Source organism: Rhea americana, unplaced genomic scaffold, assembly GCF_003343005.1.
Source record: "Rhea americana isolate MKP2758 unplaced genomic scaffold, rheAme1 scaffold_58, whole genome shotgun sequence".
Lineage (NCBI taxonomy): Eukaryota > Metazoa > Chordata > Aves > Rheiformes > Rheidae > Rhea > Rhea americana.
In genome coordinates this window covers 3874480-3890932 of record NW_028186734.1, presented here as the reverse complement: position 1 = coordinate 3890932, position 16453 = coordinate 3874480, and the positions used below count along the sequence as shown (strand labels likewise).

Genomic DNA, 16453 nt, shown 5'->3' with positions numbered 1-16453 from the left:
ACCCAGTACTGAGCCCTGGGAGATGACACTAGCCACATGCCTTCAACTAGATTCCATGCCTGACAACCCTCTGAGCTCTGCCTTTCAGCCAGTTCTCAATCCACCTCCCTGTCCRCTCATCTAACCCACACTTCCTGAGCTTATCTGGGAGGATGCTATGGGAGACAGTGTCAAAAGCCTTGCTGAAGTCAAGATACACAACATCCACTGCTCTTCCCTCATCTGCCAGCCAGTCATTGTATCACAGAAGGCTATCAGGTTGGTTAAGCAGGATTTCTCCTTGGTGAATCCAGGCTGGCTACTCCTGATCACCTTCTTTTCCTCCATATGTCTGGAAATGACATCCAGAATGAGCTGTTCCATCACCTTTCCAGGGATGGAGGTGAGGCTGACTGGCCTATAGTTGCCTGGGTCTTCCTTCTTGCCCTTTCTGAAGACTGGAGTGACATTGGCTTTCTTCCAGTGCTCAGGCACCTCTCCAGTTCTCCAGGACTTTTCAAAGATGATGAAGAGCAGCCTGGCTCCCTCAGTACCCGTTGGTGCATCCCATCAGGGCCCATGGATTTGTGGATGTCTAGCCTGCCCAGAAGGTTTCTAATCCTATCCTTCTCAACGAAAGGAAAGTCTTCCCTTCTCCAGACTTTCTCCCTCACATCYAGGCTGCAGGATTCCTGAGGGCTGCCCTTAGCAGTGAAGACTGAAGCAAAGAAGGCATTCAGTGATTCTGCCTTCTCTGYATCCCTTGTCACCAGGGCCCCTGCCCCATTCAGTAGCTGACCCACATTTTCCCTAGTCCTCCTCTTGCTGCTGATGTATTTGAAGAAGCCCTTCCTGTTGTCCTTGACATCCCTTGCCAGACTCAATTCCAACAGGGCCTTAGCCTTCCTCGCCGCATCGCTACATACTCTGCCTGCATTCCTATAATTCTCCCAAGTAGCCTGTCCCCTCTTCCAYAKTCTGTGTATTTTCTTCTTCTGTCTGAATCTGGCCAAGAGCTCCTTGCTCACCCATGCAGGTCTCACCTGAGATGGGATGCACTACTCTTGAGCTTGGAGGAAGTGATGTTTGAATACTAGCCAGCTCTCCTGGACCCCCCTTCCTTCTAGGRCCTTAACKCAKGAGAYTCCACCACTTAGATYTCTGAAGAGCCCAAAGTCYGCTCTCCTGAAGTCCAGGGTTGCAATCCTGCTTGTTGCCTTATTTCTTTCCTGCAGGATCCTGAACTCCACCATCTCGTGGTCACTGCAGCCAAGCCTTCACATCTCTAACCAGTCCATCTCTGTTGGTAAGGACAAGGTCCAGCAGGACACCCTTTCTTGTAGGCTCCTGCACCATTTGTGACAAGAAGTTATCATCACTGCATTGCAGGAGCCTCCTGGACTGYTTGTGCCTTGCTGTGTWGTCCCTCCAGCAGATGTCAGGGTGGTTGAAGTCCCCCGTGAGAACTAGGGCCTGTGATCATGAGGCTACCTCCAGCTGTCTATAGAAGGCCTCATCAACTTTCTCCTCCTGGTCAGGTGGCCTGTGGTAGACACCCACAACAGTGTCCSSCATGYTRGCCTGCCCTTTGACCTTTACCCATAAGCTCTCAACTGCCTCCTCCTCCTCTACCCCTAGGCAGAGCTCGATGCATTCCAGTTGCTCTCTCACAYAAAGAGCAACTCCACCAYCTCGCCTTCCTGGCCTGTCTCTCCTARAAAGCACATAGCCATCCATGGCAGCATTCCAGTCATRTGAGCTGTCCCACCATGTCTCTGGGATTGCAATGAGATCATGGCCCTGCGATCGCACACAGATCTCCAGCTCCTCCTGTTTGTTCCCCACGCTGCGTGCATTGGTGTACCAGCATTTCAAAGAGGTGGTCATGCCTGCAGGTTTCCCAGGAAGGGTGTGTGGGGGTCCCCATAGCCATGTCCCAAACATACATCCCCAGCTGCACGCACCCGTTGGAGGTCCCCCAACCCAACTTGTGTTTTGTTGTCTACCCTGTCTRTATGACACCCCCTCTCCCTCCTCCTACTTAGTTTAAAGCCCTCTTTACTAGGCTGGCCAACCTGTTTGCAAAGGCAAATGTGCCCTGCTTGGTGAGGTGAATCCCATCTCTCCCCACCAGTTGCTGATCTTCGAACAATGTTCCATGGTCATAGAATCCAAAACCCTGTTGCCAACACCAGCAGCATAGCCAGTTGTTGATTTGGCAAATTTTCCTACTCCTCCTCCCATGCCTCCCCCTAATAGGCAGGACCGATGAGAAGACCACCTGGGCTCCCAGACCCTTGACCACCATGCCCAAGGCCTTGAAGTCTTCTTTGTCTCTAGTTTGTTCTCTGTATCGTAAGCACCCACGTGAAAGAGCAGCAGAGGGTAGTAGTCTGATGAGCAGGCAAGCCTTGGTAGCCTTTCAGAGACATCTCGTATCCTTGCCCTCAGGAGGCAGCAAACCCCTCTAGATGAGGGGTCAGGTCAGCAGATAGGCACCTCTGTCCCCCTCAGCATGGAATCACCCACTACAATCACTAGTCACCTCTTCCGAGTGGTCATGCAAGGCACAGGGTCAGACAGCCCAGTTGCTTCCCTTGAGGCCAGGTCTGGGTTCTCTTCATCCTGGAGTGCACKAAACCTGTTCTTCAAATGTAACTCCAGGTCTACAGGAGGATTAGGGGCCTTTCTTCTTTTTGTTCGAGAACCAACTAGCTTCCAGCCTTCTTCGACAATGCTGTGTAAATTTACTATTTAAATTCTGATGATTTCTGGTAAGTCTAATTACTCTAATACAGTACTGATTACTGTAATATATTAAAAGACTATTTTTATGATAAACACTACTAAATATACTTTTTATATGTATGGTTTAATGTTTTAGAGGAAGTCAATGTAGTAATTCTCTACTGATTTTCTTCTGCATTTAATAGGAAATGGCAGTCTTTGTTAACATACAGCTCTTGAGTCAGCATCAGTTTGTCATATCTGAATCACACTAAAATCAGGACCACTAAATATCTTAAAAAATAGGCAAGGCGGCAAGACAACATGAATATAAAGATCATGATTCCTGCTTTGTTGAGGATATTAATATGCTTTTTTACTGAGCATGGACTTGAAGTTACATAAAGAGACACTTCCTAGTGTTAGAAACTACATGCTGTTGGACAGAAAGAAAAAAAAWTTCAGGCTTACATGCTTAATCAGCATGTGTTACCAGGTCATACACAGGTTGAGTAATTTTCATTTCCTTCAACAAAAGTTAGCTAAATTCCAAAGTAAGTGAAGCAACAGATGCAGGAAGAAGAAACTACCCATTTTTAGTTTATATGTTATCAGAGAAAAAAAATCTTAAAGCACTGTGTTCAAGGCATTATGATTGGCTAAGTATTATGGAACTTAATATAATTTCTAAGTGGCCAATTCTAGAAATACACAAATTCTTAATCTTATAGCTACAAATAATCTGACTGAAGTTCATAAAAAATTGTGCTTCAAGATCAAAACATGTGAATGAGTGTTTGCTGGATTAGAAACTATTTCATTACATGCTTTCATCACATCTTAAGTAACAAAGTGAGCATCCTGGGTATTACACCAGTTACTTCTAACTCATACCTGCTTTTACAGTTAGAATTTATTTTCCTTTTGGTCTTTGTAGACAAAGTCTCCCTTTTACATTTTCAAGGCAGTGCTCATTAGGAATGACATTCAGACTGTCCAGTTGCTACCTCTGTGGGAGATGTGGCAGATTTTATGCTTCTAAGTCTCAGAAAGGGATTCAAAACTTATCTCCAGCACTRCCTAAATCTGTAGGAAGCTAAAAGCAATTGATGCCTTATTTTCCACCTGAGAGTCTCCTAGGCAGCTGGGTGAAGCATCTCTGACACAACTTCTACTTTAAGTTTCATACAGACAGACGAGCGCTTTTACTTGACCGTAGTTGCTAGAAAAGCCCAATCTGACAGAAGTATTTGACATGCACTCAGTTTACATACAGCTGATCACAAAACACAGCCGCTTCTCTCACCAGAAACACTGGAAGAGGTGCTAAGGTGTATTGTTCTAGTGGCAGGAATATTTTCTAGCGAAGAAATGTATGTGTTCTTGGCCCTTTTCAATCCCCAGCTCTCACATTCTGTGAATACTCTGAATTGCTGCATGAACGGGATGAGGGCTTCTCTCCACCTGTTGCGCTGAAGCTGGGCTGCTGTAAAAAAGTAATGCAAGATTCACAGGGCAAGTGAGAGCAAGACACGTAACTTTGTGAAGGAGAGCGGGAAATGATGAAAAAAATCTTGTTTCAAATATTACCTGTCCATTTTCCCATAGTCATTGGATAAACCATCTAAATACCATCTGGAGCAYGGCTCTGAACTTGTCGCTCCTGGTGTGATCCTTCCCACTGAGCTACAGAATCAGGCTTCCTCTTACGTACTCTATTACAGGCATCAAGAATTTTGCCTTCTTTTCAGATAGGTGCTTTAAATCACCCTGTGGAGGCCTGGCATCTTTCCTATATATCTTTTAATATCCAAACTGGATGCCTAAAAGCAGTGCAAATTAGGCTCTGTATCTCTAATGACTGTTCTTATTCTGTTTAATATGAGAATTGCAAGAAGCATTGTATTTGGATTGTATTTGCTGCATCTCGTATGAAATGATCACAGGCCTACACACAGTAGTTTGCAGGGTACATGATACGTTCTCTTTGCACTGTTGTTGTTGAAATGGAACATCTGCATTTCCAAGAACAACCAAACCCTCTGAATCAAAGGGCCATCACAATAGCCAGAAATAGCCATCACAAAATGAGTGACAGTAAGCATGAGCATAATGTTGTTGTACCTTGTATTTTTGCTGTAACTGTACATACTTCTCATTCAAAACCAAAAATCCAAGCAGCTGTGAACATGGAAAATCAAAATGAGGAATACTGTTTCTTTTTTTCTCTGAATAAAGATAGCATATAGTGAATATTCCAGACTGAATAGCTCGAACGCCCTAGCACTTGATGTAATTGTTTCATAATCATGACCTTGAAAATAACCCACAGTGCTAGTGACTCAGGTTTGTTACTGGCAATTGTTCAGTGAGCAGTGATTAATGACTTAGTATTCTCTAATTTGTAATGATTTTTGGTAAAAATGCCATTGCCATTTCTGGAATTGCAATGGAAGTCAAAGCACTGGACCAGCACTGTGGCCTCTGTCTTAAATTATTTAAAAGCGCTGCTTGAGTTTCTTTTTTGAAGGTACAGGCCTCGCTGGAGTCTCAGATTAACGTTTAAGCTGTGAACACCGCGACACACCACACCGGTGAAACGCTGAAYGCTGCATCTATCCCTTCTTTACTCTCGACAAGTTACGCGCATCTCTAGCACATGGGCTCTTGGCAGAACACAGGCCGGCATACTCTGGGCGGCGTTCAGAAGAGCAGACGCCGCTTCCCCAGGCGAGGAGCCCCCTGCCCCTTCCTCGCCGCGTACCGGCAGCCACCACACCGCTGCCTTCTGGCCCGCTCGCTCCCCGCGAAAGCCGGAGCGGGACCCAGCGGCGGTGAAACCCTGCAGGCGCTGTTTCCGGCAGCCGCCAGACGTCAAAGCCAAACGAGCGAGCTCGCCTCCGCGGCCGCCCGGCTGTCAAACGGCCTCCCGCGCCTCAGCCGCGGCCGTTTCCAGCGCGCCTTCCCCCCTCCCCCCACCGCCCCGCGCGCCGCCGCCGCTGATTGGCGCGCGCGCGCCGCCCACCCGCGCTCACAGTCCCTCGCGCCCCCGCCCTTTTCCTCGCGGGTCTCGCGGGCTCGGCGCGCGTACGCCCCTTTCGACCGTTAGCCGACGGCGGGCGGGGCGGGGCGGGGCGGGAGCGCGGGCCGCGCGCCCCCCCCCCCCGCGCCTACCCTCCGCCCCCCCCCCCCCCCGGGGGCCGGGCCCCCCGCGCATGCGCGGGGCGCCCCGGGCCCGGCCCCCCCCCCCCCCCCCAAGTGTTCAAACAGGAAGGCGGACATGTTTGTAGCTTTCGCAGGTTCCCTCAGCCGCCGCTGCCGCCGGACCTTGCGCTCTCCCCTCCCCTCCCCTCCGGCCGCCTCCTTCCCTCCTCCTCCTCACGCTGCAGCCTCGAGTCTGTCCTGAAGTGGCCCGGCCGGTCGTCCTGTACGTGAGGCGAAGGAGCTGAGCGGGAGCGGAACCGGCGTTGGCAGCGGCGGGAGGCAGCGAAGAGCCGGCGGCGGCCGCGCAGCGAGGAAGAGGAGGGGGGAAGAAGATGCTGCTGCTGCTGCCGTCGCTGCGCCGTTGAAGCGGCTCGTCCCCTGCCCGCGAGGGGCACTCGCGGCGGGGGCCAGGGCGGCCTGGGCGCGCAGCTGGCAGCCGTGCCGGGATCGGGCAGGGCACAGCCGAGGAGAGGGGCAGCCGCGGCCCCCGGCCCGCCCAGGGCTCCCTCGCCCCTCGCTCCACGGAGGGAGCAACCCCCAGGGGCTGAGACACGCCGCCGAGAGGAGTTTCCTGGCTCTTTTTTCTTCCACTTCTTTTTTTTTCCCCTGTGGTGGTGTGCGTGCAGACTCGGGGCTTTTTTTTTTTTTGCCTTTTTTTTTTTTTTTTTTTTTTCCCTGTTGCTGCTACTCTTTTTCTGGTTTTCCGCGAAGAAAGCTGCGCTTCGGAAACTGGCACCAACCCGCCGCGGATCCTGCAGGGCGAGGAGGAGGAACCGCTACGCTGGCTCCCAGGGCGGCTTCCCCGGCTGGGAAAATGAGGCTGCAGAGACACTGGGGCCCGAGTAGAGGAGGGAGGGAGAGGAAACCTGCTGCAGAGTTGTGAGCAGCCCAGGAAAGTGCCTGCGTGCAGGAGAGGGGAGAAGCAGCCTTGTTTCCCCCCCCCCCTTCCCCTGCTACAGCCCGAATTGCGAACTCCCCTTTGGTTTTCTCTTTCCTTCGTGGGACAGCGTGGGGGACTTGCCCTAGCGACTTCTGTGATTGAAGGGATTTTGCAGGAAGCGCCCCTCAGCCTGGTATAGGCTGTGTGGTTTCTCTTTTGTGCTTGTTTGTTCCTGTTTTCCTTTTTCGTTAATTTTACTCATACTTTGCTCTGGAATAAGGGAAACTTTTTATCTTCGGAAACATGTCGACGGGAGAAAGTTTTGAGTCTCGGTTTGAAAAAATCGATGTGACTTTAAAGGACCCCAAATCCGAAGTGAACGTGGACTGTTTGCTGGTAAGTAGCGAGCGTCGATGGGACCCTCCGTCCCGTGTCCCCGAATTTCTTACCCTGTGGGAGTGAATCTCACTTGTGGCTGAGTCAACCCGCTCAGCTCCGCAGTAGCGTTTTGTTTACCCACTATTGAACTAAGAGTGCGTGAATCTTTCTGCTGGGCGAGTAGCTTTCTTACCGGGGAGATGCCTTCCCAGTCACCTGCTTCAGACTTGCCATCTCACTCATTTCATGCACCTTTCTTTACTTACCTCTGCCAATCTTGTATTTAAGCAAAAGGCTGTAAATAGCTTTGATGCACTAATTCTCTCTTCACTATTTTTTTTGAGTGAGGTGATCTTACGTTGTGATTAAGTGCTGCAGCATTGACTCATATATTAATTATATGACTTGTAAAATACAGTCCTAAAGTTACAGTGCCCTTACAAGTGGAGATGTAAACCAATGGCATGGGTTTAAATGCATACTGAACTAGTTGGTGTGCTGGACCAGGGTAGGAGCCAAGTTTCTTGATCATACCTGATGGTTCCTTGGTTCTCCCCAGTGTTGTCAGTCATATAATTACATCGTAAGAAAACAAAAGATAATACTTCATTCCTGGCATAAACTAACATCATTTAATAGTTACTTGCCCAAAAGTGAGTAGTGTTTCAATTCTGAAGTACCTCAACAAAGTGTATGCCGAATCCAGCTGAATACTTTTGTGATGTAGCTTGGTACTTRGTACTCTTAGAGATGTCCTTAAATAGTAGTGAAATGTAATGTAGGCTTTTATGCTGATCTAGCTAATCTCTTTTCTTTGGAGCAAGTGATAAAACATTTAATTTTTGTTTTGGTTTACTGCTGTTGCAAAAAAGAAAATTTTAATTTAATTTGTTCCTGGTGTGAATTCTGATATTTTTAGAGGAGTAGGGAGAAGGTGTGGGGATGGAAATAGCTGTTAATAATTGTTCTTCATCTACTTTCTGGCTTTTACCAGAAAGCTCGCTTAAGCATAAAAGATGCRGAAGAAAGAGGTGAGAAGACCCGAATGAAAGAATGGGTGTGGGTCCATGATATCTTGTGCTTGGTTTAGCTTCTTATTACTGAATTGTGAGGTTCTAAGTGTTGACAGGTCAAACATGCCACCTTGGATAAAAGCAGAACCTGGTGTGGATGCTGTTGACACTAAGGAAAGTAGCATCACATCTTGCAGAGAACTTGTTTCTTTTGATCTAGTTTACTCATCTTGTGATCTGGATTTATGGCCTCTGAGAGCTGCTGCTTATGAGAACTGGTCTGATGATTTGAATGAACTTTGTCAGTTTTGATGATATGAGACAGTATTTCAAAATTCTGCAATTCAGACCTATCTTCTGTTAGTAGAAGTCAATAATATAGAATCAATAAAGTGTCAGAGTTCTGTGTTAACTTTGTCTTAGTTTTCTAGTATGTGCTTTGATGGTGGCCATACTGATGGGACTTTCTGCAGCAATAGGAAACTGCAGATAATCAAACATGATTGATAGTATTTCTAACTGTATTCCTTGATCTGTTAATCAGTTTAAGCATTTGCCCTTTTCCAGTTAATGCATATTACAGCTTGTAGCTAGGCTGTAGTCAGTTTTGGAACTGGTCTTGTTGAGATGCTTCCAGTCATGCTTGTGTCAAGGTTTAGAATGCTTGCACCTCAGGTTTTAAGAATGTCTCTTAAATTGAGAGGGTTTTTTTTAATGACTTCTGAGACTTTGGCATACCTTTTGAGTATTACTTTAGAGGTAACTTCTTTCTCTGTAGCCAATAGAATTGCCTTCTTTTAAACTAGCCCAGTTATGATACTTTGTTATAGGTATCAGTTCAAACRAAGTGCTTCTCCTAAAGACATCAGCTGAAAGGCTAACTTTGTATGTGTTTAGTCGCTGTATCAGTCTCTCCGGCTGGACTCAGCATCCTAGTTGGTTGGTTTTATAGTTCTTTTCTATAGAGTTTAAGTATCTATTTTACCCCTTTCTAAAGGGCTTAAATGTTTTACACCAGGTCTTAGTATGATGATTTGCAAGACCAGCATAATTTTTGGCATAAAGTTCTAATTGCATATTAAATCTATCATAACAATCTATATGAATGTGCTTTTAAGAGAAAGAAATGCGTAGGTAAAACTGATCTCCGCTTAAAACACTGTTCAAGAACTGTCTCCGTGCCATCCCTTTACCCCTCCTCTCCTGCTAGCAAAAAAAAAAAAAAATCAATCTTCAGTCTTGATGCATTAGAAAAACCCATATTTTGATGATCAGATTTGATACGAAATAAACTTATCCTTATTTATTACAGCACTCTAAAAAACTTTGAATAAAAGCATGAATGGATGTTATTTATAGTTGTTTTCACTGTTCCTCAGCACAAGTGTCAGMTAACTGTGTATCTAAGCTGTAATATATAAATATCATTGCTAAGGTACTTTAAATTCAACTATTATTCTTTATATGTAGCCTTAAAAATGCTGGAACTTTTTTAGGTTCAAAAAAACCTCTTGACTGTGTGAAGAACACTTTCAGCAATGCCGTTGGCTGATCTTTAGATAATTTTTATCCTCTTTAGCTTTACTTTGATTTGCTTCCTTTCTTACTCTTGCCACCCACCATCACCTCCATCCCCATCAGTTTGTAACCTCTGCAGACTAACAGGCAGATGTGAAATAACCTTTAAAGCAGTAACTGTTTTGGTTTTGTGGATGAAATGAACTAGGTTCTTTGTGCTAGAAATATTCTAAGTTTTTATGTTTGAAGTAGTATGAGAATATTAAGAAAAGATGAAGGAGTGGGAAGGTTTAATACAAAGGAAGGAGTGTTATGGATTCAGGAAGGTGTGGGAGAAGAGAGTTGTGACAACAAAACAGGAGGAAAAGACATACTGAGAACTATATAACTTCCTTCCTGCAGAATGTAAGTTGAAATTCRTAAGGTAGAGTCACAGGAGAGAGAGAGATACATAACAGAAAACAGGAAAATAAACAGAACTGTAATAGAAGTAGAGTAAGAAAACTAATTCTAAATTACAACGGTAACTAAACTTGTTTGTCTGTTTGGAACTTCATGCACTTTACTTGTCCTAGGCTGGGAARTGATAGGCTGTCTTTTCTGATAAACCACAAGTGGGCCAGAGCTTATACTCCACTTATGCTCTGTGCTGGAGTTTGTCAAAATACCAGGCCCTAGGAATCTTGTAATCTTGAAAAGATCTAATAAAACTGTGAAGGGTATGTTAGATGTGTGGTCACACTCTAGGGTGTGCACTAATCAGATGTTGGTGAACATCTTAGGTGTGCTAGACAGAGCCAAAGGCAATGTAAGTAAGTAGCTATTAGCTTAAGCTTAGTGTTTCATGAACAATACTAAGCAGTAGAAAGCAGTTTTTGGTGAATATACTTTTTAAAAATTGCTTTACCCCCCCCCACCCCGAGTTCCTTTCAGAAATCCTTGGTTTATGAACTTATTTTTGGAGAATGAGGAGGGAGGAGTGTGATTAGTTGACTGGTTGGGGGTACATCTTGGCTGAAGTTGCCTGTGTTTGTGATTGTTTCAAAAGTAACTAGTAAGTAAGTTTTCGTGAAAATACATTTTTAGTACTCTCTTGACTGACAAAATGAGAAAAAGACTTCTTTGTGAGTTTAATATTATCTAGACACTTGAGTAACTCGAGGCTTGATATTTTTTTCCCCAAATGTCAAATGTGTAATAGTCTTAATCTTCAAAGATGTCAATCTTTGGCTTGATCAAAGATGTCCAAGCAGTTTGAAGCTTGTTCATCTTCAAAATAACTGACAACAGTGATCACTGCATGTGGCAGACTTGTTTTATCTTAGTTTCAAGAGGTATCCATTCCTGTTATACCAAAAATATGCTAGTGCWAAGGTTGGGGTTTTTTTTTTTTATGCTTTTCCTGGTTCTTCTAGGTCTGAATATGAATCTGAACATCYTGCATATGAACAGGTGGAAAGATCTCGTCTTCTCTAGGATTTGGAGTTTAAAATCTGTTTCTAGATTTATTTATTTATTTTTATTTTTTAAACCTCTCATTCAAATGTGTAGAAAAGCACTTTTGAAGACTTAGTGGTTAGGGATTTGGCAGATGAATTTAAGAAGTAGTAAAGAATGTGAGTCATAATACCTTCACTTAAGAAGTTATGTGACAACGTRATTGTTTAAAAACTGCCTTCTCTGAAACCATGTGAATGGTGCTTTTAGAATCCGTTTGATGAGAGGTTTGCTATCTCAGAAGTTTACTCCTTTGTTAATGAAGTTTATGCATAGAGAAGGCAGAATTTGAACACTTGCACGCAGATTGAAYGTAGACTGTCAGCTTCAGATTGCAACTCCAGAAGTTGTCTGACATCAGTTAAAGGTAAGGTGAAATGTCAGGTTTGAAAAAAAGCTTCTCTAAACATATATCCACCACTTTCTAGATTTGGCAAATGTATTCTTCAGGTGAATCTGAAAGGAGACTTCTGGCTGACCTGAAAATGTAATTCTGGATCTTCAAGTTACCATATACAAGTTTTATGTATAAAACTAACTATAATTGTAGGCTGATATTGCCTATTTGTCACTCAGGATTATAAAATATGTAGACTGATGTGAAATTAAGGATGAAATATGTAACTTGAATATGTTAAATAAAGGAAAAATGTAACTGTACCTTGGCTTTGCAAATACAGTAACTTCGTGGATTCTTGTTTTAGATTAGCTGTCTTAGGAGTCCTGTAATATTATGTGAGCCTCTAGAGAGTAACAGTAGATGAGGGGACTGTCAAAATGGTAGCTTTGGATTCACAGTGCATCTTTTCTTTGCGCAGGAATAATTAGCTTGAACAATGCTTTGCTCATAAAACAAGGCTGTAGGTGCTTAGTTTTTTTATAGGGAAACAAAATAAGTAAGTCTTAAGAATGATAGAGAAGGTTGATATTGGTAAGTTAAGATGTGCTTCAATGAGAAGAATTGAAAAATGAAGTAGACTATAAATACTCATATCAAGCAAAAATATTTGTAAACAATTTCTTTGGCAACAACAGTGTGTTTTAGAGTTTTTGGAGGTGGTGGAAGGAAGAGGGAAACACCTGGAATCTGTTCATTGGACAAATTGAAAATTAACCCACTGGTCTGGAAATCTTTGACTTGTAGAAGATGACAGCTCCAGGAGGCACTCACTGAAAATTTAATAAATATTTAGAAGTGCTGGGACTGGATGATATGGGTAGTTTTTAACAGAATTACCAATAATGTAATTTAGTTCTAAATAAAAAGTTTTTCTAGGTCTTTTACRATGTAATATTGAGATGTTTATCTCAACACAGGATGTTTATCTTGAATTTGAGAAATTCCAAAATAYGTAATTAAGAACTCCTATTTTTTTTTGTTGACTTGATGCTATTTATCAAAACTCCTTTCATCCAGAAATTGCAGTTATAAATTGAAATATATTGAAAAGTTGGGCTTCCCTCTTTGAGAACAAAATTGGAGAATGCTGGAAAACTATTCTGCATTTGGCTTAAATTGTCCAATTGCTCAAGATGTAAAAAAGGCAGAAGGGTAATTGGACAGTATGGGTAAAACTGTAAGCACGATGAACACACTCAGTTATAGCTCATTTAAACAAATGTGAATAGTACCTTCATCTAGCTTACTAAATATTTCACTGAAATAAACTCCCTCCTAAAGAGCTGATGAGAAGAGCTGAAACTTGACCTTTTTGAAGGAGAGAAGTGGTTTGGAGAGTGTTTTCTGCTGTTTTTTGCACTACTGAGACAACTTGCTTTCCTGTAATGTAGTCTCTAGTTAGGTACCTTCTTGGAGGTTTTCAGTACTAATGGACTAAGCGTGCAAAGAATATCAGCAAAATGTAACATGTTGAGGTGCATCTTCAGTTGTGCAAAGCCTAGAGACTATTTAGACAACCAGCAGTTGCTTAGTCTGCTTAGCTACTCATGTTACTAAGTGACAACAGCCACAGGATCAGTACCAGCTTCTAATTAGAGTACAGGTCAAAGTCTGTTCTGATACTCAAAGTCTTGTAAAGGATTGGCTTTAACTAACTAAAAGATTGCCACTCCCTGCAGGACTGTGGCCTCCTGTTCTACAGAAATGTGGAAATTGTCAATATTTATACAATGCAAACTGTCATGAGGACAGTATTTAAGATCTCTTTRTTGTAGAACCTAGTTTAAATCCACCTGCTGGTTTCTTCGGTTCAGCTTTCTCTGAAATTTYGTACATTTTTTTTCTTTTATAGGCTGGAAAAATATGTGAATTATACTTGTCTTAGTGTGATCTTATGATGATGCAAACRTTACGCTTGGAAGCCTTTGTAGAAAACACTGTGCTGATTAAGGCTTTATTTTGGACTGTAGGTTGGAACTACCTGAATGTATATCTAGTTTMTGTGGGTCTGGAGTAAAGAACACTTTATCTGAGAACACAAGTGGAATAGGTGTTTGTTTTTTCTACAGATCTCTAACTCAGCATTCATTTTTAAAAATAAAATTAAGAAATCCTTAAATTGTAATAATTAGGCAAGTACTGATGAGTAATTATGTCTGCTCTTGGTCTTTTAAAAGCTGCATTGCTGTCACTATTCAGATTGGTCAAATTCAAAGTTCAGTGGAAAGCATACTTTGTAATAAAGTCTGGATGTTCATATTTAAAATTTATTAGTAAAGATGGCTGTTTTCCTCCTGTGGTCTGACTCCTATGAAAATACTATTGTAATGTTCTCTCTCTCATTTGCTCTTTCTCACTCTTATTTATTAAGTAAATAGTGGGAAGAAAAGCTTTAACAACAAATCTGTTGCATCTGAATTACACTTTCCAAAGAAGGAAAGAACAGAAGTGTCTCTTGACATCTAGAGACTTCAACTAGAATTTTTTTTTCCCCTTCTTTATGGTAGGGGAAATGGCATTTTTCAAAAGATGGTTAGTAGGATTTTATTACAAGTGTAATGGTTATTTTGAACTGGAAAATTTCAGGGAGGAAAGAACTTGATGAATGGCCATTCATTCTTACTGATAGGCCTCTGTTTAGGTACACTCTTCAGGAAAACAAAGTCTTCAGGTAAAGAGAGGTTGCTTATTTGATGTTTGTATGTTTTACTTAACCTTTTTCASATTCTTTAGAAATTTGTAATTGACTGTTTTTCTTTCAAAACCAGTTATGTTGGAAGATGATTTGAAAGTTGGCCTTTTCAGTGTTTAACACTATACACAGTATTGAGTACAAATGATCATAATTTCGTATTTCTCAGTAGTATATTTAGTTGGTTCACATTCCATCAYAGAGAATTAAATTTGCCAAAACCAGACAGAAAATTCATCACTACCCATTTTGCTTTTTATTGGAATTGTAATGCATAACTCTTAACATATTTTCTGTACCTGGCAAAACATGCGGTAGCCGGTTGCCACTTTTTACTCTCTTCAGTAACCTCTGTTTGTACCCTGAATCACACTTTTTCTGGAAGTGATCTGCTACTGAAAACTAGAAGGAACTTTCTATGTAGAGACAATTGTAGACCTGTAGATGTTGCACATAAGTGTAAAAACATCTGAAGTGAAAGTTGCCATGAGTTGAGAAGTTTGTATGGAATTTAATTYGGGGCTGCAGCTAATGAGATGTAGAATTCTTCTGTTGCTTAAAAAAAGAAAAAGTTAATGCCTTGTTCTGATGTGTAGTGTACACACCCATCGTGATACTTCAGTCTTTCATGATTCTGATGCTTAGTGTTGTGCTTTGTATATCCTGATATTATCACTCTCCTTTAGCGAAGCAGTAAGGGCAGCTAGTTAGTGCTTTGTTTTGTTGGCATGGGAATGGGGAAGACTTAATCTGGTATCAGTGGGGCAGTATCCTGTCCCTTGGGAATGGACAAAGAGGTGGGAGAGGCTGCCCATAGTAGAAGTTGAAGTGCAAGGTATTAGTGCAACAACCACCATGATCTTAACTATGGATGCCAGCCAGAGTCTGGCACAGTTGCTCCAGTCCTGAGATTTAGAGTAGCTTTGACTCCGCGTGTGGAGTTACTCAATGTTAATATGTTAATATACTTCTGAGGAGAAGAAGCACTTCCAGCTAGGAGATGRTTGGATAGGAATGGATGGGGAATATGTTCCAGGGAGGAGAGCCTGAAGATAGGACAAAGTTTATGCTGGTTGTTCTTGCTCCATGCCTTTCTTCATACAAGAGAAGTTGTGCAGAAACAGTGCAGAGCAGGGCATAAAGCTGATGAAGATGAAAGTAATACTGGTGCCTCACGAGTTTATCTTCTTGATGCTGTGTACGCACTGTAGATGTGAGAGGAGGAAGCATATGAAATTTCATCAGGAGCCCTTTTTGGTTATGAAATCTTATTAACCTCTTAGAAAGTACTTTGAATTTAGATACAGAAAGGATTATTATGTCAATGTTAAGCTCATGGAASTTGCTCTACCCTTACAAAAAGAAAGGTTTGTCCTGCCTCATCAACCTACCTGGTAGTTAATTTATTGCTTTGTRATGGATCTTTTGTGAGTGGTTGTCCTTCTCCTTCAGCTCTAATTAGTACTAATTAAGTTCAGTTGGCAGCTGAACGTACTGGTATGGTTTGCAGTGGTCTTGAGGCCAATTAAATGGTTCTGAAAACCTGGAGTACTAGTATAAATGGTATGATTTTTGTTGTTACATGTTATACATCCACTTGCATAGGTATAAAAGGCTGAAAATGGTACCAGTTAAATGCTTACACTCTAGCTAGCTCTGCTAGTGTTAGCAAGTTGTCACTACTTTTAAAATGAGCACTACTGTTCCTAATGTTAGTAGAGAAAAGCAGCAGCAGAAGTGACAAAATGTCTATTAAAAAATGAATTATTGAGATTTAAAAAAAGAAAAAACCCAAACTGAACATTGGATTTGGAGTTAGAAATGTTATTAAAAAGTTACACTCCTTGTAGTGAATGGATTAACATATTTCCTGGAAGAGCTTTTGTCTTCTGTCTTTGACAGAAGTGCCCCTGGCTATTTTCAACCTTTCTCATACCCCACAAACTGTTGCGCTTATAGTTTCTGGACATAGCATATGCCAGAGAAATATTTCGAGATGTTTTTGCGTGTTGAAATCAAAACCAGTTGCTGGAGGARTCTTCAGATCTGGTCAGTTTATGCTTCTGGGACAAGCTGTGAAGACTCCTCTAAGGAAGACTGTATTCAGGAGATTCTGGGAGTATTTATGTAAAGAATAGAGTTCTAATTCAATCTTGTACCAAGTA

General features: G+C 42.5%; 1 protein-coding gene across 1 annotated transcript in view; it reads left to right on the top strand.

Annotated features, from left to right (window-relative positions):
- Positions 1–5965: 5965 nt before the first annotated feature.
- The window catches only part of ROCK1 (Rho associated coiled-coil containing protein kinase 1), a 91595-nt gene continuing 81107 nt past the window's right edge, over positions 5966–16453 (top strand). Inside the window, exon 1 of the mRNA XM_085319337.1 lies at positions 5966–7186. Coding sequence (XP_085175463.1) covers positions 7094–7186 — 93 coding nt within the window. The 5' untranslated portion in view covers positions 5966–7093. The remainder of the gene's footprint in view (positions 7187–16453) is intronic.